At 39.3% G+C, this 24,536-nt stretch overlaps 1 protein-coding gene across 1 annotated transcript in view; it reads right to left on the bottom strand.

The window, feature by feature from the left end:
* Positions 1–808: 808 nt before the first annotated feature.
* Positions 809–24,536, bottom strand: part of vwc2 (von Willebrand factor C domain containing 2) — a 30,365-nt gene continuing 6,637 nt past the window's right edge. Inside the window, exons 3-4 of the mRNA XM_065297209.1 lie at positions 19,933–20,062; positions 809–2,004 (exon numbers count right to left, since the gene is read on the bottom strand). Of these exons, the coding sequence (XP_065153281.1) occupies positions 1,853–2,004; positions 19,933–20,062 (282 nt within the window). The 3' untranslated portion in view covers positions 809–1,852. The remainder of the gene's footprint in view (positions 2,005–19,932; positions 20,063–24,536) is intronic.

Raw genomic sequence — 24,536 nt, 5'->3', positions numbered from 1 at the left:
AACACTGCTAATAAATTAGTAATTTCCCCCCTGTGACTACATGCAGTCCTGCCTTGTTTGTTTACTGTTGTTTACTAGGTTACCAATAACACCGTCATTCGCTCAAACAACTTGATGGAAATGCACCTATTTTTTCGGTTTGTGAATTTTGAAAAGATTCGCTTCACGTTTCGATGGATACCCAGCTATTGTGTGCCAACAGTGATTTTCCAGTCTTGTGGTTTGTGTAAGGCATTTGTGCATTTTGGATGTCAAAATTTCCATCAAATGAAATGTACTCTATACTTTAAAACAACTGTAATTTCTGAAAGAGGAAACCTGAGGCTAAGTGTGATAAAAGTTGAATAGTATATAGCAGTGGTTCTCAAACTGGGGACACAAGATGGTGTCAGAAGGGGCCCCGGTTTTTTTGACATTTTATAAAATACAATAATTTATCATAAACTGTGTAATTAAACCTCAGGCTACTAACAAACAGTGTATCATTTAATATGTTAAGTTTTAATTCAAATTCTATGTTTGAGATTGTTTTATGACATGAATTTTCTTTGCGGTGGTGCGAAGGGATGCACCCTAGGCGCACCCCTGAAAAGTTTGAGAGCTATTTTTGGTATATAGGAAGTCTTTACTGATGCAGACAAATTTAAATCACTTAATTATTGAATTCGCCAGCTGATCTGGGGACTCCTAGTTCAATATTCCTATTTAATCCCTATTTTTAATGTTTAACTTGACATGTCAATCATAACTATCCTCAGGCAACCTTAAATCAGTGTCTAGTAGTCATAAACAAACATGCACAGTATAACAATTTATTTGAAACATAAAAACACTCACATAGAAACACTTCTTAGCAAAATGGACCTCAGTTAATAGCACAATAGAGAGACCTAACATGAACGCAAACATCTTCAAGCAGCTTTTATCTTTTTATGATTTCCTCGTTCGGATACCAAATCCATTCTGCTCTGTTTACTGTGCTGAAAAGGCATTGGGTTAGATGTTGTAGGCGATACCTGACAGCGGCTTGTCATCTTTGACAAACCTCCCTCCAGACACGCTGACAATCGTACAGACAGGTGTGTAATACATTCCGAATAGATGGGAGTACTTTGAACAGTAAGCAGTCTGAGCCGGTATGAAACATAATGGCATATCAAAATACACTGGCTATAAAAAATATCATTTGACTGTAAATCAGATCAGATTTTAATCGTAATCGTTGCACCGGCACATACATAAATAAATATCCTTTATATGGGTTATAAATCTCAATACAAATTTTAAGTACTAATATAGTTGAATTTAGCTCCATGCCTCTTGATTCTACGACTATATACTGTATGTAACTCCACATTAAAAATGCTGGGTTATTATTTAACCCAGCACTGGTTCAAAAAGGGACGAACCCAGAGGTTGGGTTAAATAAACTTAGAAAAGTTTACATTTGAACCAACAATGGGTTAAAACAACCCAGCATAGGTTCAATTACAACCCAACAGGCTGGGTTCATCTCTTTTTGACCCAACGCTGGGCTGAAAATAACCCAGCATGTTTTAGAGTGTAACATATGAATCATTTTGATGCTATGCCAACTCAATCGTAGTGTTACGAATGTAACATTTAGCACTTTCACCCATGGCCTTGGTCCCCAGTTTGCTGGCCCACCTGCTCAGATTGAGTTCATAAGCTGTCACAAATGGCCGTGACTGATGTAACTCCACACAGGTCGGGTGTCTTGGCTGTGTGTGAGGCCCAGAGCCATTGTGCTGAGCCGATACAGACCATAGCTGGGGCGTCTGATCCCCAGCTGTCTGAGCAAAGGTTGGGGGGCGACGCCCCAATGGTCACCTTAGCTCGGCTGACACTCGTTCTTGCTGCAGGTGGCTTGCCGTTCGATACGCCAGGTGCCCTCCTCGTATGTGCAGTAGCAGATGGTGCATTCATCGATTTTCACCTCTCGGCCGGCTGGGATCACCGCCGTGTCTGCAAAGCAGTTTGGCCCTGCGTACAGATAGGAGAGGGGCTGCATTAAACTGAAAGAATAAACCTGCAGTTTGTGGAAACATGCCAACAAAACTGCAATCCATGGCATTGAGCGGCTGATCTTATTTTAGAGTGGCAATAACTCTCTGAAATGATGTCAACTGACCTCATATAAGCTTTATGATGTTGTCACATTATCAGTCAGTCAGAACAAAATACTGTACCGTACGTCAGCTGTGTCACTGCACTTTCTCTATTGAATGAGGGACTTTCTCTTTTCAGCTTGAGGGAAAGCTTGACAACTAAACAGCAGAGGATGACAGTTGTCACAGAATTGTCTTTGTCACATTTGTGTTCGTATTTCAACTGAAAATGATGCTGTCGCTTTTATAAAACATGATCGTATCATGAAATCCAAGAGCTAATGGATGAGATTACTGTGAACCATAAACATTTATTAGGCTCCAAGTGCAGACTTTAACTTTTGGTGTTAAAGCTCTTCCGTTGCATGCATTTTTAAAATACACTTATGTAAGTTCTTTCCCAAAATGTAAAAAATTTATACTTAACTTGAGTTTAAAACTGAACTGCAAAACTACCACAGAAAACTTCCAAAAGTTTCAATGTCAAATTCCTTGACTTTTTCCAGATTTTGACTGACTAAAACGCTGAATCTTCATTCGTGGAAAAAAGGCCGCTGTTGTGCTGAGCAGACAAAAAATGAGCAGACAAAACCAAATACAGACAGTAAAAGTGTATTTAAAGGTGCATTGTATAACTTTTAGAAGGATCTCTTGAACGAAATGCAATATAATATAAATAACTATATTATTAGTGGTACATAATGGCCTTACTAATGAACTGAATTACCATAAAATTAGCCGTTTTTATCTCTATACACCTCGTGTCCCCCTGGAAGTCGCCGTCATGTTTCTACAGTAGCCCTAAATGGACAAACTGCTTATAGAGCGCATTTTGTCCCTAGATTGTCTCAGAAGACGACATGTTTGTCCTGTGGTGGCTACCATACGCATTTTGAAATTGAGTGGTGAGTTGTTGGTTGCATTTTGCATCTCACCACTAGATTTACACACATCCCCTTTAGAAGGGTGGTTGCTAACAAGTTGCTTCATGGGACTACAGACGTTGTCGGGCACTAACCATCATGAAAACCTTAAAAAACAACGCAACATGGGCACAATTCCTAACAAAGGTTCATCCACATAGTTTGGAATATGTTTTGTGCCGCTATCTTCTGGGCTGGCCTACAAAAAGACCTCATCCCTGTGGCACTCTATAACAATACGCAACATGCGAAGGGGTGCACATAAAAAATGCGCACCAGACACTGCTGTAAAAGGCGCTTTTGCGTACCAACGCTGCTGGAATTTGTTAGTGCATAATTGGTAAGACAATTTTTACAAACGTATTAAAATTAATGTGTTATTAGCAGAGGTGCAACACTGGAGATCGCTTTGTAATGATATTTATGACGGTATAAAAAAATTATGGAAAAGGCAGGGCATTTTCCATCCAATGAGCTGTTATTGATGACAGACAATAGTGTAAATCCATTGTCATAAGGTGGCAGACGCAGCATTAACTTGAAATAGTAGTGACATGATCACACAGCATGAGTCAAATGTAAACAAAGTAAAAACTAGAGATGAAATGGTATAAAAATTTTACATCACTATGAAACTACTACAGATTTTCAGTCATTTTCACAGATCCCAGTAACTTAAATCATTAGCTAACAATTATTTTATTTTTTTTTATGATTATGTAAATGCACTTTTATTTGCATAAACATCAAATAAATAACATTAACATTAATCATGGCATATTTGGGGTTGTGAAATAAATGTTTATGCAGTTCAGATAAAACACAAGTGAATAAATCAGATTTTCATATAAACACAGGAGAAATCAGCAAGTCATCTGTCTGTCTATGGTATGTATGTTGTGAGAAATTGGGTGTACTTTAGGACCCAGGAGTGCCTCGCGGTAGTCACTGAAGAAACAAACGGTAAAACGGAGCTTTAAACTCATCAGATCACATAATTTAATGGAAAATGAATAGAAAAGATGGAACTGTCTAAAAAAATATTAAGTAAACGTGTGTCAGTACAAGAATGTTAACATTTGTGAACATTTTTGGGATTTAGATTCAGTCAGTCAGTATCTCCTACTCGTGTACCTTTACAGCTTGGTTGTACTCGTGAAGTGTTGCTGACATGCTGCTCGTGTTGTTGCTGTGCGCGTTAGGAAACATAAATGCGCCATACGTCATTGCGTCGCTATATCATTGATGTAAAAATGTAAAAAATTATGCCGGTATTATCGTGAATGGTATGATATGGCACACCCCTACCTCAAAGGTACCAATATGCACCTTTAAGGTACAAAAGTGTACTTCTTGAAAAGGTACCGACAACTTCTATACCTTCTTATACCTTTTTTTCTGAAAGTGTACATAAAGTTGACCCTGACCCTGCTATATTGTTTTTGGTCTTAGCTGTCTTTTTACTAAAAACAAAACAACAACAAAAAATTTTGAGTAGAAGATAATTTGGCACTGCTATGCCACACAAGTCCTTAGAGACCCTGATCATTGAATTAACATGCACTGGACCATGCAAGTCTAAAATGACTCATAAAAACAAAGTGAGTCATCATTTTCTGAGATAAAGATGGAAAACTGCAAACAAGCAGCAGAGTAATGACCAGAGATGGACCAAAGTCGCTGTGAAGATTCATTCAATGTACACTGTCAAAATTAAATGTTAATTTGTCTAAATGTATTTGTGCAAATATATGTCATCTGTGAAAGTAGGACCCAAATTTTTTTTAAACAAATCACTGAACTCGGACCAAATGTAATAATTGGACGTATGCAATTTTTGCTCCTCTTCTGTATACGTGTTTTGCATGCCACTGCGCAACCTGTTCACGCAGACATCATAAGTCATTATTAACGCGTTCACGTTAAAAAAGTGACAACCAAAATCGTCTGGATCAGCAGAGGGCAAAAACCCGAATTAACATCAGTGGTACTGCTTTACCACAATGGAGACAACTGCGCAAGACAAAATGATGATGCATACATGAAAGCCATGGTTGCAGTGTTTCTTTAAGACAGATAGGAACATCATCATCATCATCATTATCATCATTAATCGGCTGCGAACAAAACGGGTTTGCAGTCGGTCACTTTATTCTGCGTAGCGTTCGGACATTGTATGTTGCTACATTGGTTGTTTTACGGAGGGATGCTGAGTCTGTGGTATTTTTGTTGTCCTGTGTTATCGCTGCGTTGTCGGGTGTATACACCGTCATGAGCGAATTAATCGCACAGCGACACGACGAAGACAGTTTGTTGCCCGGAATGGGTACTTCTTTTGTGACTTTCGAAGTAATTTTGTTTAAGCCATGCGGGTTACTAGCCCTGCACAGCCGATCGCATTTTTACGTCATGCGCATGACTTGGCTGATTGCATCCTTTGATTTTCGTCTCAGGATGGGCGATGAGGTTGCCACACTCTACGCCAAATAGGAACATTTTGATGGATTTAGATAGTAATGCATTTTGTGGTGTACTTTGGAGGACGCGTGGCTTTGGGTGGCAAAATGCATGAAGGGCGGGATCGTGCAATGCTAGCAGGCTCCAGTTAGCACTTTTCAAAATCAGCTACACTGCCGTTAAAGGAACACGCCCACATTTGGGGAATTTAGCTTATTCACCGTATCCCCCAGAGTTAGATAAGTCCATAAATACCTTTTTCATCTCCCCGCTAGCTTAGCTTAGCACAAAGACTGGAAGTGAATGGCTCCAGCTAGCAAAATAGCGGCAACATTTTCCTATTTATGTGTGTTGTGATTTGTATAGTCACAACAAGGTCATATGAGAGACAGACATCTTTTAACAGTATACAGTATACATACTGGGAACTATATTCTCAGAAGGCGAAGCACTGCTACTTGAGCGAACTTTCTTCTCCTGTATACTGTATGTCTGTATACTGTTAAAAGATGGCTGTGTCTCATATGACCTTTTTATTTGTACACGGTGTGACTATACAAATGTCACAACACATGAATAGGAAAATGTTCGCCTTATTTTGTCACTTATTGGGAGCAGTATGCTAGCTGGAGCCATTCACTTCCAGTCTTTGTGCTAAGCTAAGCTAGCGAGGGCTGCGTCAGACAGAGTTACAGCACGCATGGAGATGAAAAGCTATGTATGGACTTATCTAACTCTGGGGGATACAATGAATAAGCTAAATTTCCAAAATGTGGGCGTGTTCCTTTAAGTATGATGTGAGCATGTCCTAAAAGGGCATATTAGTACCTCAAAAGGTACATCTTAGGGCCTTTTTAAAATGGTAATGTCCTATTGACAGCTTTTGTGCCTTTTCTGACAGTGTACACTAAAATGAGTACAAGAGTTTGAATTTATTTTGCTTTTATTATTTTCCGTTACATTTAAAGTCTGAAGTCAAACCCAGCTTTTGGGTTAAATTGACCCAGAAAATGTTCGTCTCAAACAAATTCAGCATTTTGGGTTTAGACAACCCATCATGGATTAACTTGCTATTATTAGGTTGAAAATAACATCATAACCGTAATGTATAGGGTGACCAGACGTCCCGAAATATTCGGGACAGTCCCGAAATCTAAGCTGCTTTCCCGAATTCCGAATTCTGCCCTTATTGTCCCGAAAATTATACTGAAGCAAAATCTTAATCCCGAATCTGCTCTAATTTCCCCGAAAATTTAACTGATGCAAAATCTTGAGTAGTTATTGTCTGATAAAACATGCGCAAGGAGTTTGAGTTTGAGTCAGTCGCGTGAAGGAGTCAGATTGGTCGAGGGCGAGGCACTGTGTTAAAAAAACTACTTCTATAAGTATTATATAAATGTATATGCAAATGTACTTATATTAATAAAAATATGATTGGTTCAGTAACTTCAGTTTGAAATTCATTGTTTTTTATAAGTACATTAAATAAAGAAAACTATTGCATGATATAACTATTATTGTATGAAGTATAATACTTCTATAGCCTACGTATTATATACATTTATTTATATGCATATGTACTTATTAATGTGATTGGTTCAGTTTGAAATTCATTATCTTTTATTATTAAATAAAATAAATAAATAAAACTATTATTGGGTGATCCACAAACCAACCTGCCCCCCGTCCCGAATTTCAGTCAATCTCATCTGGTCACCCTAGTAATGTACCACTGTGGAAAATATGGATAAGCTAATAAGACCCTACACTTCTGCACTGTAGTATAAGTCTAGGGAGATTTAAGGATTTATTTAAATTGCAGTCCAGAAAAGTCTATTCAACCAGACAAAGAAAATAAAGCCTTAGCCACAGCCTGAAACAATGGGTTAGTTTGGTGGCATCTACAGTAGAAGAAACGTCTACTGAAAATCTATAGGATTTTCATTATCATATAGCCGAAGTCCATTCAGTTTGAAAAGATAGCAACCCGTGTCAGATTACCTTAACTCAATTTATTAAATTACAAAATCAATACAATTAATTAGAAAAATTGCTATTCTATTATTTGGAAATGCCTCCTAGGTATATCTGCTGCCAAACAAGGATAAATTGCTCAATTCAGCCCATTCAAATATAGCATCACAGGGGACACACAACACTACCTAATAAAGGCACACATGAGGGCACATCAATCATCTTTAATACTTGTCCAGTGCTGTCAGGATGGCACCCTGATTATATTTATAATCATTTCAGAGTGAACACTTCAGATTCCCTTTCTAAAAGAGTGTTTATTTCTGACATCATACTGTGATATGTTTATTAATACAGCTGTTATGCACATTTTTCACAAATGTATATATCAGATTATATGTTGTCATTAGAAATTTAGGAAAAGTAGTAGGAGGAAGATACAGCTGCAGTATAAACAGAAACAAACTGAACTGCAGAGGAACAGTTGTACACTTGCTGCATCTTTGGCATCAGCGAGTGTTTAATCACGCTGAGAAGACTCTTATCCTCACCGGGCATCAAAGCACCGCTGTAGAGGCTAAATTCAAGAGAAAGCACCATTAAAGACTTTGGTCCATTCAGAGATGAATTGCATTCCCCTCGGTACAGAGGTAATTGAGATAAAAAGCAAAGGAGGAGAAAAGGGAAAGCGGGATCTTGAAAATGACACGATCTTTTAAAGCTCATTAGAGCCGATGCTCTCTGAAACAGCCTGAACAAGAGCAGATACTATTCTGAGAATAGGTGAAAAAAAAGACCACTAATGCAGTTCTTTAGTACATATGCATTATAAATTTACTTGCTTTCTGGAAATGATGTCTACGGTGGATAGATAAGGTACAGTTTTTTGCGAGGGGGAATTTTGTAGATGATGGTGGAAAGACCATGGTGAAATATTAATGACAGATTCAAACATTATAATAATTGTAGTACTTGCATAGCTAGCACTTTGATTTTTGTTACTTGATCCTCTACACAAATTTCTGCAATTAATTCAGCTAGAACCAATTAATTTATTTTCACATGAATTCATTTTAGTCTTAGGTGTTCCTATTACATTATACTTTTACAAAATTTATAAATTTACAAAAAAGGCTGAAGTTTGAAATCCCCTACTGTTTAACATTGAATGACTTCTTAATATCTGTATATAAATCCTGATTGGTCTTATGCTATGCACACACAAAACGTGGGGCATTGCGTTACTCGCTCTAAATTACTCGCAGGATTTAACTTCATGTCATGCGAATATTTTGCTCAAGTTGAATATTTACTACTTGGGCGAAGACACATTTGAGGCGAATAGCGTGTGTTTTCGCGGGAAACGCACCACCCATATCGCGTCATTTGCATTGCCTCACACGAGGATGCGTCTTATAGAGTCTTTGCATTGACTTGTATGTAATCTACTCGCGCAAATCGTTGAACTCGCATCTGATGTGAACCCACAGTAAGATTTATTTCCATACTAAATAAAGTGCCGCAGGAATGAGGTATTTTTGTAGTACAACCCGGAAGTTGCTGGGACATTGGTTCCCTCACCAAAAAGCCCATTTATTTTCAAAAAGCCCATTCATAAACACTTTTGGATATTCATAAAAATAAGCTTTTGTGCAAAGCTTTAAGACACTTACGTGTTTTGACCAAAAAGATAATCACAGTTGAATACATTTCGAAGTCAAAGTGCATATGTATATAAAAATGCTAACCTTATAGCTAATCGCTAAAAGCAAACATTCTCCTTGAATCTTTAAGCAGCTTAAAGCACTCAAATGTGTGATAACCGAAGATCTTATTTTAAGGTGTAACCAAAAACACTTTCATGACGAATGCGGAGGGCATTCATCATACGTCATTAGAAAAGGCAAGTAAACTACACTGATTCTCTCTCTTAAATGTAAAGGATTCTAAGATGGTGCCATTACCAGAAGCTAGTTATTTTCCTTTGTAAAGTTTTCAATATTTATATTTCTCTAACAAAATCACTTTGATGACCCTCAGAAGGCATTTATTTATCCCCCTGGATCCGTGTGGATTACTTCTGCGAAGGATGGAAGCATTTTCTTTAAACTTCAAGGAGCTGGACCCTATATACATCCATTATAAAGATTGAAAAAATATCTGAATATGTATAAAAAGGATGTAGATATGTAACTCGGATGGCTTGAGGGTAAATCATGGGGTAATTGCCCAAACTATAGCTTTAATAGTAGTTTTTGGTAACCAGTGGCAGCCGATGACTTCTTTTTCGAAGGCGCACGATGCGAAACTCATCAAAACATGTATGTAGTCCTTCATGTGTGTGGTTCATCATTTCAAAATCGTTTCTTTTATCATGCACTTATTTTGACAAGACATGTGATATTATTTTGAAAACACTCCCAACACACATGACACTCCCAACACATATTTTGAATTCATGCTACTTGGAAGAGCAGTGACCAGTCACCACTGTAGGTAACACTTCATTGTACATTGACTTAGATGTTATAGAGAACAGTAAATTATGCATAATTGTCACTAAACCAAACCCTAATCCTAACTGTGCATTCAGACCGCGCCCGGCGTGAGCGTCAATAAAAGCTCTGGCTTCCCTGACAAAGACGCTAAAGAAAAGTTGTAGTGGACGCTCTGACGCTCGAATGCATTCTCTGAACTCCTCTCAGGCGGAGGTTTCCGCTTTCCGATTGGTTGCCGGTGAACATTCCCGCCTTCCGATTGGTTGCCGCCGAACCGCGTCATATCTCATTACCATAAAGTTGAGCTGATTTCAACTTTCCTCGACGCTTACGCTGTACATGACCCGCCGCGCCGCTGCTCGCCGGCTCTCGCCGCCAGCTCTCATTGAAAATGGATGACTTCCGGCCACTTTGACGCTGTCGCCAGTGGCGGTCTGAATGCATAGTAAGCCTTTAGTACAGTAAGTACTTTACTTGCGTCTTCATTTTTTAAGTATTTCGTATTTATATGTGTTAGAGGTTGGCCGATACAATATTTGGTATTGATATTAGTCCGATATTGTCGAAAATGGCCGGATAAAATATTGTAAAAGTCAGGTGAATCCAATCCAATACCAACACGGATCTTATCATGCCAACTTGGCGTAAAGCACAATTTGCTGAACAACATTAAATTGCACAAAGTTTTACTTTAAATTGTCCAAAGTTACACCTTAAATTTCATTTTGAATTTTTATGCAAATTTAAATAAAAATGAAGCAGCATGCACAATGTTTCACTTGTAAACAGTAAACCGTTTAAGTTCTATAGCTCTGTTTAAGCTTTTTATGGCTAACAAATGTGTTAATTGCAGCTTAATTGATTAAAATGGCGGTAGAGATGGTATTGGATTGGTATCGACAGATACTCAAGGTTGTGGTATCGACATCGGTATCAGACATGAAAAAGTGGTATCGGCCCAGCCTTAATGTGTAATAACATTGTAACAGGTTTTTAGAAAATAAAGATTGTGTGTTGATTCTTATAATCTTAAAATAAGTGCAAAGATCCTGATGTAGTGCTGTTTACACAGAAACAAAGCCTTTAAAGGGCACATATTATTCCCATTTGTAAAAGATGTAATATAAGTCTCAGGTGTGCCTAGAATGTGTCTGTGAAGTTTCAGCTCAAAATACCCCACAGATCATTTGTTATAGCATGTCCAAAGTGTCCCTACTTGGGTGGGAGCAAAAAAGTGCTGTTTTCATGTCTGTAACTTGAAAAGACCTACAGCTCCTTACTCCCCTACCAACAGACAGCGAGTGCTTTTGGTTAAAAATAGATCTGATATCTGTGAATACAGTCTGAGACAATAGTATATTTAGCCGCATTAGCGCTAGAATCGGCTAACAAACACATTTAGAAAAGTTTTTGTGTAAAAATAACCAGTCAGTCAGTGGCCTTGGGCGGGGCTTTGTTTGTATGACGTCACATTAACAAGCAAATCAAAACAGCATGTCTAATGAGAATGCTTTGATTTAATGGGAAATATAAAAAGAAGGAGAGGGTGGATTATTTCATTGTATGGTTGTTATGTTCACATCCCACCGACACACATTTACGTCCAAAGTGGATTTATTATAATATTGTGCCATTTAACACCTAACATAAGATTATTGCTACTCTATACAGGCTATGAATCTTTGTCTCAAAGTATTTGTTGAGCTTTCATGTATGCATCACTTTTAGACATTTAAGACATCTGTTACAACACACTCTTATCCGTACAGTTTGCTTCTTAAATCCTCTTCTCCCACTTTGAGCTTATATATCTCCCAGGCAAAAAAGACAGAGGACGAGTGTAGCGAACGCTGGAGGTGCCGTGCATATAAAATCACTGTCGTCTGCTGTTCCCCATACTATCAAAGAGAATCAAGCCCCATCACAAATGAATAAAACCATCAGCGCAACAAATCCCGACTAACATATATCTCCAGAGGAAGAAAGAGATGCAAGAAAAATGTAAGATGAGCTAAGGCCTGAAAGTGTTTCTAGGGCCTCTCTTAAGCCCCCATGAATATTTCTCCCTGATTTGGCCTTTTTGAAATGCGAGCAATCCTGCTTGGTTTCGGGACTCTGGGCTTTCGGCCCACGCTCAAAGTATTTATCGCAACCTCCCAAGATTAGCAGCGACCCCGGTGTCTGAGCCCTTCAAAAAGTGGGCTTGTTTTCCTGCACGTTGCCAAGGAGATGAGAGGAGGTCAACAAAGAAGAAGATGCAGCAGAGAAATACAAAGCATCTTTTCCTGTTTGCAACAAGCGTCCAAGCACCCGTGTCCAACTCTATCCTGATGCTATTTAAATTATGACACAAGCACCGATGCTTCTTAAAGTGCATCGATATCAATCCTTTCCCGACAGGTGCATTGGCCCAGCATTCTCCTCAAATCTTAAAACAGCTAAAAGCACTCAAAAAATCATTCGATGCCAAGTTTCTTATTTACCGGCAGGCCCCCGGTGCGTGAATTCAACGCAGGGGCATGATGACTGGATCCGAATGTTTTTTTAAATCCTAATGTCGCTCGCAGATGTTCTTTGATATTCATGAACAACTGCCTGAGGTGGATATTAGCAATAGCGCTCACTTTCATCTCCCCCCATGGCACTTCCTGAAGTGTCTCCCAGCACACTCCTTCAACAACAGACCCAGGCAGTGAGCTGCACGCGAACATAATACTTCATTCAGTGGCTAAGAAAGAGGTGCTTACCTCCGCTCTTCATGAGCAACAAATAGAGATATCAACCCTCACGACTGCCTTATAAACACGTTACACATATTAACATCCACTTAAAACTAATGAAATTGCGGCTAAATAGGCCGAAATGTAACCCACGGTGTCAAAGGTATTGGTAATCTTGAGCCACGTTTACTGCATCCGCGAATGAATCAGCGTGAATGAATCAGCTCAATTACAGGGCGTTCTAATGAGCGAACAAATTACGAAGCATTTACTTCCTTTGAATTGTGCGATGTCTGTGACCTGAGCTAAAACGGCAAAGGGGGCGGCTTTTGTGGCCCCTGCTGGGTATGGCGTGGTTAGAGCATAAGATTATGAGAGAAATGCTTGCAACCCATTTAGAAATCGATTCTCCTTGCCGTTGTCCCCATTCAGCATCAAGTCTGCCAACCAAAATGAAGACGACAGCCCCACTTTTTTCGTCTGCAGCTATTATCATTTCATAGACACCACATTTTTCTCAAAGGGCCGGTCTGAGGGCTTTCATTCACACAATGCAGCAGTCAATCCAATGGTAATTGGCTCTTAATGACCCCAATTAAATGATCATTCTGCTTAGATTTATCGGAACCTCAACTGCAGGGAAAGTTTCTGGGTTTTCAAACACTTAAAGTTGGTGTCATAGCCTATTTGAGCTCAGGTGGTTGTTATCAGCCAGTACAGGCTAAGTTTGAACCGGCTTTCACAGCCCTTACACAACCGGCACCCGTCCCGCAATGTCAAGCCACCAGTCTTTGAAGTCTTACTTTGAGGAGTGTGAGTCTCAGGGGGTCAGAGCATCTGTCTGTTTCTCTCGCTGCACCTGTGCTGAAGTCTTTGTACCTCAGACACTTACAGCAAAAGCCTCGAAGGTCTCAGACACCCTATTTGCGTTTCCACCTCCGCTCGACATGCACAAACACAGCCATTGGTATGATTTCACCTATCTATACAATTACGAAATCAAATGGCAAGCGCCACAGAGACTGCATTATGAAATCATCACCAGGCCGTGAAAATCTGAGCATGCATGTATATTGTGTAAAGCTGATGGAGTCCCACACACCACGACTCAATGAAAGCATTTCGCACCCAAACACCAACTGAGATATTTGATCAGGAAAACTTGACAGGATCTGAGATGATTCATTTAAACGTGTGTGCTCTTTAAAATAATTGGCCCACATCACCCCTCCTCCACCGCCGCCGGTTTAGCTGCGGAGTCAGAGATCCATTTACCAAGTCATCATTTCTGTTTTGCTGAAGGAGGCTGCGCGGCTGCAGGTGCCGTATTAGATCAGGATCTAAGTGAGCAAAAGAAGCAACAGTCTTGGACGTGCTGTCTGAGGCCATCTCAAACAGCTTTGCATAACCCACACTGATTCGGAAATCTTCTCCCGAGACATTTTAATGTCTTCCAATCGCGCTAACCCGGGGTCACAGCTTTGCTTTCCTCTTCTCGTCTGGCCAAAAAGGGAACAAAAAGACTCACGAGGCAGATAACAGCTCTGTCCCAGATAGTAATGAACTGCTTTGCTGCCAGATGCCTAAATGGGCAGCTGCCTTTTATGGTAGGACTCCAGCAGTCATGAACCCTCATTAGTGATGCGGATGTAAAACCCATGTACTGCTTCTTGCACATAAGGCTCGATTCTCAATTGGGAATAAAGTTTGACCTTAGTATGGTGCTATTGAGGTGGTACTCTAATAAACATACCCATAGGCATAAACATACATACAGTAGCACACATAAAAACAAGATAACATCTATCACATAGAAACATAGCAACATCTGGTACACACACTGTCAGAAGTAAATGATGAAAAATGGTCTCTAGCTGTCACAGGGGCGGTACCCTTTTAAAAAAGTACACCTCTGTCCCTAAAAAGTTCATATTAGGACCTCAAAGGTACATATTGGTTGCAAATGTACATGTCTGTACCAAAATGGTACATATTAGGACCATTTTAAAGGGTACAGCCCCATTGACAGCTTGGGGACATTTTATCTGACAGTGTGATTTTAACTGTACGATAACCCTACAGATAATCATTTTCACAGTTAGTATTTTGTATTTTATTTGTATTTGTATGAAAACCAAAAAGTGCTGGGTTGTTTTTACCCAGCGTTGGGTCACTATTGGACAGAACCATGCGTGTCGCACAAGCCCTAAGAAAAAGTGAAGCCAAAACGTCGCGATCTCCCCCCAGTGACTGGTCCTAGTATAGGTCATAAACCTTGAAACCAACTAAACAATTTAATTACACTTCAATTATCTTTTTTCCGTAGCTGGTTTCTGTCATTTGCTGTAGTTTTTATCACGCTGATATAAATGAAAGTGTTTGTTTTTAAAATAAGTTTTTAGTTAGTTATTTAATGGTATAAAAACGTGTGACCTCATTATTGACAACTGTGATATGCGCATTCGGCGAGAGCGAGGGCAGGGCCTTGATTTCGCGGCTTAACATCCTGCTCACTACTGTGCTAGCCTGGTCCAACCAGACTCTCGTACATTCATTTCATTTGTACAGAGAGTCTGGCCACGCTCCATTGCAAAGCGTTACTTCCGTTAAGGAGGGTCCATTGTTGAAGTTTAAAACTATTGGATATGCCCAGAGTCACTCAGGATCTGCCAAAGCCAATCGCTAACATGTGGTCGTGACGTATATCATGCACCGAAACCGGACGGAAACAACAAGTCAGAATAATCAGACAAACAAAAGTTAGCAAACATGGTTCTTGCTCCGGCTTTAACTTCTGTATATTCGGCAGTTTTGCAACAACGGACCGAATAGCTTTTCTCACGTCTTTCTCCGCTGCCATTACTGAACTACAACTCAAACTGACGCACGACCTCAACGTCATCGTTCTTAGCCACCCCCATCTGTTCGCTGATTGGTCCTGCAGATTTTTGCAGGAGAAAACGAAACTCTATAGAGCCATCCCAGACGCACTGCTGAAGCGAAATGAAAATTAAGCGGAAGCACGTAGGAGGGCGGAGCCAGGCTACTACTTTGCAGGACTGGTTCCGAAATCGCTACACAATCGTATCGGGACACTGGTGGCTTCACTTTCACCAATGGAAGAGAGCGAACGGGCTTCATCTTTTTTTTACAGTCTATGCACAGAACACACTGCAGTGTATGTTTTCTTTACATTTCATGGGTTTCCCTGTGTCTTAACTCTCTGTACTGTATTTACTGTAATGTTTAGTAGCGACTCCTGACTATAAATTTAGGTGGGGCAGATTCTGGGTCGTATTGGGGGCTGTACGACTAACCTTTGATTTACTGCTAGTGGTATAAGTGTTATAATTAAATAACTGAACACTGAGAAGATGTCTAGTGTCCTTCTGTAATTCAGCCTGACGGGCGCACTCTAATGCTGAATAATTTAGATTTAGCCATTTCATGTGCTTCAAATTACACGTAAGCATGGGAATTAAAACACTTTATTTAGTGTACTATAACCAGACAGCCAAAGCTGTGTCATCCCACAACCCTTTAAATTAACTCTTTCCCCACCATTGATTAGTTATCTCGTCAATTAAGAGAAAACATTTCTCTGCCAATAATGCTTTTCTGAAGTTTTTACGGTAATCTGTAATTCCGCTATTATAGACTAGATGGCATTCTTATCCAATTTATAAAAAACTGAAGCAAAAACGAATTTTACAACAGTTAAAACTCTGTGTATGTTTTGATAATTGTTCTGAATCTGATCTCTAACAAAATTCCTTGCAACTAATTTAGCTTTTTGCTAAAAATTTTGTATTTTTGAAGAAACATCATATTTGAGAGGTTATAAAAAGAGAACAAATGAAGATATCTTCATTTTGTGTGTTTGTTTGAAAGCAGAGGGTCTGTTCTTTCATTTGATATATTTGTATATTTATATACTGGTGGGCAACTTTTTTAATCTCTTAAGCATCACCCCACCCTATTGAGTTAAATCTACACTCTTGGAGCTTTCAAACAATATTCAGTCAGTTTGTCATGATTAGATAAAAATTCACATGCAAACATTGAAGTAAATGTAGGCGTCCTGCTGGTGGGACAGTGACATTTAGCAGAAAATAAATGTTTTGAGGCACACTCTCTTCATAAATGAATCAATTACTCTCCCTACATAATTTATTTTATAAAACACTGTTGAAATGTCTATTCTGGAGACTTAGACCTTTCCAACGATATATAGTTTGTAGTGCTGGATTAAAATTTACATCAACAATATTGATGCAAACTTAGGTGTCCTGTATTCCGGACGGCGACGCTTAACAGTTTAAAAAACGGTTGACGGGGAATAAAACAATGCTCTGTTGAACGAAGGCTGTTGCACATTTTTTATATCTGGCTTGTCAGGGCAAAGTTGTTTGATGTTAAAGGGGGGGTGAATTTGTCGATTTAATTGTTTAATACTGTTGTCTGAGGTCTACTTATGATGTTCGCGTGGTTTTTACATTCAAAATCATCAAAAACAATAAGTAATAGGCTATTTTGTAACATGGATTAGTGGCTCTCTGGAGAAAAGCTTCGTTTGAAGGGGCGGGCCGCATTAAAGACCTGGACGTAAACACCCACTGCTATGATTGGACGGCTTCATTCCCCGTTATTACATGTGGGGAAATGTTATAAAAACATTAATGTGTGAAAATAGCAGCCGAACACATATATGTTTGAGCCACAAAAGATTCTGGGTGCTAAAGATGATACACATAAATGACAATACGTATAGTAAAGTAGAAACAAAACTTTCAACTCGATGTGACTAAAGTACCCTATACAACACAGTAAGCGCGCATCAGATTATAAACTGCGGCTGATAAGCTCTTATCAATAACTTTGTATATTTCTATTGTGCTTGTGAGGTTGCTCTTAGATACACGTAACGTTACATACCACAGTTATATGATAAAAAAGCTTTGTTTAGTGTTTAACGCAACTTGCCTAAATTACCGTATACAACACAGTAAGCGGGCATCATAATCTAAATTGCAGCTGATAAATCCTTCCTTATCACTACCTTTGCATATTTCTACCGTTAAATTACAATCGTATTGTTAAGTGTTGCACCTTTATTAATCGTTTAATGTTTTTAGTAAATTAAAACAGTCAAACATACGTGTTTAGACACGGATGTTACAACATGACATATCAAGCGATCTCTTCTAACAAACGCAGTAACTTAAATAAAGTAAAATGTCTTACTTGCTGTGTCATTTTCGTCAGATCCAATATTAGTGGTGCTTTTAATCACAGTCTCTCTGCAAATCCAGCATCGACTTGCTTCTTTACAAATGAATTCGCAGTACACAAAGTTAAGCAAACACTCCCCACGCGAGCTGGAACTCTTCCAAAACAACCTTTATCCACGCATTCCTAATGTTATTTTCCGAGCCTCCGAATTAAAGTATTCAGCTTCTGTGTTGTTCCCAAGCGGTTCTTCCACAACCCAAGACTTCGTTACCATGGTTACCAGATCACCGCGTCAAAATAAAAGTCTATCAGAACAAAATTATTTAAAAGTAATTTTGGTTACATTTGGCAATCTTTAAAGACATGTTTACTGATTGTTGGAACACACGTGTGTCACGCGAAGCTGTGGGCGGGGCTACAAAAGTGGTCGTTGTATTTGGCTATGGGGAGGTGCTTCAGTTCTACTTTGACGTCATACTTCTCCGAATTCCACACTTGGTTGTAAAACTGGCTTGGTGCCAAAAACTGTTATATTTCAGTAGCACGGATGTTTTCAGTTCTGAAACTTGCAGGATGTTCATTTAACGATGATGACCTCTTATATAACAAAGTATCAAGTTAAAATTGAGTATTTGATTCACCGCTCCTTTAACTAACAATCTTTTAAACGAATTATGTTATAAAAACTCTTACATTATTACAATCCAGTTGATTTGTACCACTGGCGATATTCACAACCTGAAAAATCAGCCGTACAAACGCTGTCACCCAGACTGATATGCACGTCTACATTCATGTAAAAAAAGCTAGAGGGCTCTCTATAAGGACACGCTGCAATTCCTTTTTTTTCACCACAGATTTACATTGGAAAAATGTGGGGCGCTGTTGAGCTCAGAAGGTCAGAGGTTTGTCCCTCTCAGTTCGATTATTACATACAGTAGCCAACCGAGCCTTTAGGCTCAATTTCCAAACAAATTCATCTCACTTAATGACTTAAAATAGTCTAGAAACCCTGAAAATATTTGTTGAAAAATATCAGACACATTTATGAGCTAACAGTTTAGATTTGATTAAGAGTTCTAAGTTTTCAAGTGGTTTAATATTTTGGTGGGGCACTGCCCCACTTTCCAATACAGACGATCCGTGCCTGGTAAAGTTGCTTTGCAACTGTGCAAAATCGTGAAAGGTGCTACAGAAATAAATGTAAACTGAATTTTTATAAATTTTAATAGCAGGAAACTATATTTTATTGATCATTTTCTGACATACATTCACCAGTGCACTCGCCTCGTTCACATTTATCTTAGATCTTTTACTTATCGCAGTGGATTGTGTAATTGCCCTGTCTCCGAAAAGATGCGAGCAATCATGCCTTATGATCGCATCAGTACTTTTCAAGTGAATAAAACAAATAGCGAAGCAAATAACGGCTCTAAAAATACTCCCTTCTGTACGCTGGGCGCTTTGACAAGAAAGACCTTTACTTCTGTAAATCCAGCCAAACAGACTACAAAACACTGTTTGCATGTAAAAGTTGAATCATTTGTGCCCTAAGGATGGCGTACACAGCCGAAACACCTGCCTGCGCTAATTACCTCACCTCCTGGATACAAGCAGAGAGCCTTGCAGGTTCATTAGCGATGCTATTGCTGTCTGAATAATGCATCTCGGGAACTATCCTAAACAAAGGCCTGCAGACAAATATAATCTCCTTTGTATTACCTCACTGATGGTAAACGAATGGCCATTACAGAACAATGAGATGGATGCACACGTAATGCATATAGGAAGAGGCGAGATCTGCAGCATCGTGCATGCCTTGAATTTTCCTGGCGGCGCGGTAATTGAGTGCAGTGGTCGGGGCTCTGTGGTCATTTTAACAGAACCGATCTTGCCTACCTTTCTAGCTCCTGGGGGACACAGCAGGGGTTTAGTACTTCAGAGGATAGGGGTGGAAACATGAGAGAGAGAGAGGGATTGGAGAAGCATATCCACTTACCGCTCTTACATACTGGGCAGCACCGGTCAGGTTCGTATTCTGGATCAACGCACTCTGTCTGTGGACAAGCTGACACCGAACACAAAACCTCTCCACTTGGCTCACAACGGCACTTTTCACATGGAGACACCTGGAAATATACATGCACACCAATCAGGAAGACACTCAAATACTGCAGTTACAATCATTATATCCGATTGATATGATGGGATTTCATCATTTTAACATCATTAATGTGACAAAAGTGGTGTGTGCATAGAGGGTAAATGTAACTGATGAATATTCTTATACACAGTAAACCCACAACCCTCATAAACAATGCTTACCTAATTCCTTCTGGCAATTCCCCAGCAATCCCCATTGCCCTCCTTTCTCTCTATATTTATACCCATGTGGGTCTTGGATTGGCTCTTGCCTCATGCTCATTTATTACAGACGAGTATCAGAACCAGTCTGCCTTTTTTCTATATGGTTTTATAGGTGTTTCTTCAACCACAGGCACTTCTAGGTCTCAGGAGTTGATTTTATGTCAAGACTGTGTTACAACTAACCCCGCTGTGTAAAAATGTTTCCAATCCTAGCTATCAGTTCCTAGGAGTAGCTAACATGGTGTTACTATCAAAATAGTGCTATGTCAGTGATTAACATATATAAAAGTTGGATTTGGTGACTTGCACACCCAACTCGGAAATCGAAAAAAAAACCATATTTATTTTCATGACTCCAAAACACTCTTTGCCCAATGTCTTAAAGTCTGTGTAAAGTCAATTGTTTCTAAACACATTATAAAGGTTAGAAATGCATTGCTGAAACACATAACAAGGACTGTGAACTATGTAGCACTGAAATGTGGAGTTGGATCATTAAAGGTCACGTTCTTTCTGATCCCATTTTTCAAACTTTAGTTATTTAGTAATGTTGATGTTATAAATAATACCTGTAAAATGAAGTATAAAGTTCACTGCCAGGCGATATATTTTCTTTAAAAGAACTCGCCTTAGTTTCAAAGCTTACAGCGGACGGCCAGTTTGGACTACAGCCCCTTACTTCCTACTTTAATGACATCAGTAGAACAGTTTTTTGACTAAACTCCACCCGCAGGAATACGTCAGTCGCCAGCTAAGCTAACGGCAAGCTAAGCTGCTATCGAATCACAACACACTAAACAAACTACACAATCAGAACTCTTTAAGTATTTCTGAAGGAGGGACTTCAAAGAACAAGGAAGACATCAGCCTGTTTTGAGGACAGTGAAAACAGCGCTATACAGATAAGTAAATTGTGTGAAAAATACCACGTTTTTTTACGTGTGAAACATGAACACATGTTATATTGCGCACTTTAAACACAATCAAAGCTTCAAAAACACAGAAAGAACAGGACCTTTTAACAATTATTCGACATTAAAGCCCCCAACCTAAAAATGTACTTTTAAATGTGTTTCTATCAGAAAATGAGTCGCAAGGGTGTGTGCAGTAACGTCTTGTTATTATACAAATCAATCTTTTCTTCTTTGCGTAATCTCATTTAAACCGCAACAGTCACATAAAATTGTTGGCGATACCCTATCAATGTGATGTCACACTGATTACGCCCCAACCATAACCGCTCACAGACTCCGCCTTATGAGCTTGTAGTTCAACACTCTTCAGCTGCATTCAGTCTAGAGGTCTTCACGGGTCCACTTAGATCCGAAAACCCGAGGTCCGACCCGAGACCTGATCGGGTTCGGGTCTAAAAGTTTTACGTGTGCCTCGGACATGAGTTGGGTATAATAACAGCGGCATTGGGTCTCGGGAAATTTTAAATAAATGTGTTTTTGCCAAACGGACCAAAGACCCAAACTCTCTGTCCTTCTCCTCTGTTTGCCAAGAGCACTTCCGACATTTTGTGGGTGGTGGTAGCTTAATTTTCATTAAGACAGACATGTCGGTCAATTTTAAATGTACATTTAAGCGGTTACATTGGTGTCGTCATCAGATAACAAATGGAGCAGCTCGCCAAATTGGTTGCGAGACCAGAGTGGTTTCTTTCTGTCTGACTGCTGCGTGCGGGGCTGCAGACTGTGCACACGCCGGTGCCGTTTACATTCGGCAAAAAAATGCCACTGGTTCAATCGGACTTGGGACTAATTTACTCGGGTTTGTCTCGGTTCGGGTGTTTCTTTAAAAAAAAAAGATTTATGCACGTCGGGTATTAAGTGATTTGGGTCATTTCGGGTCGGGAACATATCCTTGGACCCAAGAAGGCCTCTAATTCAGACTAGCAGCGACTAGCAGAAGCAGAGCTACGCAATCTCACTGATTTCAATGGAAGCTGTGCAACTTCCGGCTACTCGAGCGACAGTAACCGTTGGCGACTGGATGGGGCGTGTCCAGTCACGGGACAAAGTTGGGAAATGTTTAACTTTATGCAAATTATGAGCAACATTCAGGAGCGACTAACAATGAGAGCAAAGCAGGGGAGTTCACTTCATCCGTCTCTCGTCAGTTACTGGAGTGGACGTTACTCATTTGTTTATGACAACCAGATTTAGAAACACCACTTTTGAAAGAGCCGAGCGACACACAGCGACAAAGTCGCTTATAATGTGAATGTACCTTTTGAATGAAAGTGTTAAAAACAACACATTAGTGTAGATTCTGGGACAACACACTGAATGCGGTTGTCCCAGAATCCCCCATCTCTGTGTCATTATTGAAACAACACATTTTGTGTTACACAAAATGATACACAAAACACAACACAAAATGACACAGAATGTGTTAAAAGCTTAACGCACAAAGATGTGTAAAAAATTAACACATCCTTTCTAAGAGTGAACCTTCTGCCAGAGCCACGTGTTTTGATGTAGTCCAAGGCATGTTTTAGCGCTCTTCCCCCACTTTGCAAGGGGACATGGCACAAGACTTTTTTAAGATGTCAAATAAATCTTTGGTGTCCCCAGAGCACATATGTGAAGTTTTAGCTCAAAATACCATATAAATAATTTAGTATCGCATGTTAAAATTGCCAATTTGTAGGTGTGTGCAAAAATGTGCCATTTTGGGTGTGTCCTTTAAAATGCAAATGAGCTGATGAAGTGCAAACACTGATCACAATGATGGTGGTTTGTTGCAATTGAAACTCAATTATTTTCTCTCTCTCTTTTTTTCTCTGCACTAAATGGCAGTGCTGTGATTGGATAGTGCATATCAAGGGGTGGTATTATTATAATTAAAGCTCCTTATGACATCATAAGAAGAGAAAAATTTCAACGACCTATTTTTTCATGTGATTGTAGAGAATGGTTTACCAAAACTAAGTTAATAGGCTGATCTTTTTCACATTTTCTAGGTCGATAGAAGCAATGGGGACCCAATTATTGCACTTAACCATAGAAAAAGTCAGATTTTCATGCCATGGCCCCTTTAAGATTTAAAGAAACACACACAAAAACAACGTTTTTCATTGCAGCCACAAATGGCCATGTTTAACATCGCATAATGAAAAATCTGTGGTGTATTTTGAGCTGGAAATTTACAGACACATTCTGGGGATATTTTTAAATTGCTGAAAACACCTAGAAAACACACTAGCAATTTTAGGCCCTATGAAAGAATATGAGGATGAGCCCCCCTACCACACCCATTTTGCACCAAATATACAAGCCAACCTAACTAGCTATCTAAAATCTTTGTCTGCAATTAAATAATACAGACCTATAACGTTTGCTATAGAGACAGAGCGCAGTGCGTCATAACCTGAAAACCACGCCCACCGGGGGGAACAATCCATCCGTCTCCATTGACATTGTATTGCGAGAGGCCGCCTCCTAGTCATTTCTGGCTTATAACAAAAAACAGAATAATGCCTAAAAGCTGCTGTGTGACAGGATGTACAGCTAACAAGCCAAAAACCCAGAAATACGTTTTTATAAGCTGTCGACCCCCAAAAATTAGTGTTTAAAGACACAAAAGTGGAAACAGGCAACTTTTCATAGTATTATTAATAGAACTGCGCCCACTATGGGGAAACGTAGTCGGTGATCTACTTTTTTCTCCTTAAAGGCTGAGTTTTACAGCTCGACAGCTTATAAAAACTTATTTCTGGGTTTTTTGGCTTGTTAGCTGTATGCCTTGTCACACAGGAGCTTTTAGGCATTATTCTGTTTTTAAATTTAATCTGTAAATAAGTTTTTATAAGCTGTCGACCCCAATAAAAACGAGCGTTTAAAGACACAAAAGTGGAAACAGGCAACTTTTCATAGTACTACTATTAGTAGAACTGCGCCCACTAGGGAGAAACGTAGTCGGCGATATACTTTTTTCTCCTTAAAGGCTGAGTTTTACGGCTCAGCGGCTTATAAAAACTAATTTCTGGGTTTTTTGGCTTGTTATTTGTATATATGGTCACACAGCAGCTTTTAGGCATTATTCTGTTTTTAAGTTTAATCTATAAATAAATTTTTATAAGCTGTCGACCCCAAAAAACGAGCGGTAAAGACACAAAAGTGGAAACAGGCAACTTTTCATAGTACTCCTATTAGTGGAACTGCGCCCACTAGGGGGAAATGTAGTCGGCAATCTACTTTTTTCTCCTCAAAGGCTGAGTTTTACGGCTCA

The sequence above is a fragment of the Paramisgurnus dabryanus genome, chromosome 20 (genome assembly GCF_030506205.2).
Source record: "Paramisgurnus dabryanus chromosome 20, PD_genome_1.1, whole genome shotgun sequence".
Classification (NCBI taxonomy): domain Eukaryota; kingdom Metazoa; phylum Chordata; class Actinopteri; order Cypriniformes; family Cobitidae; genus Paramisgurnus; species Paramisgurnus dabryanus.
Note: the sequence above shows the minus strand (reverse complement) of the source record. Positions and strands in the feature narration are given on the sequence as shown.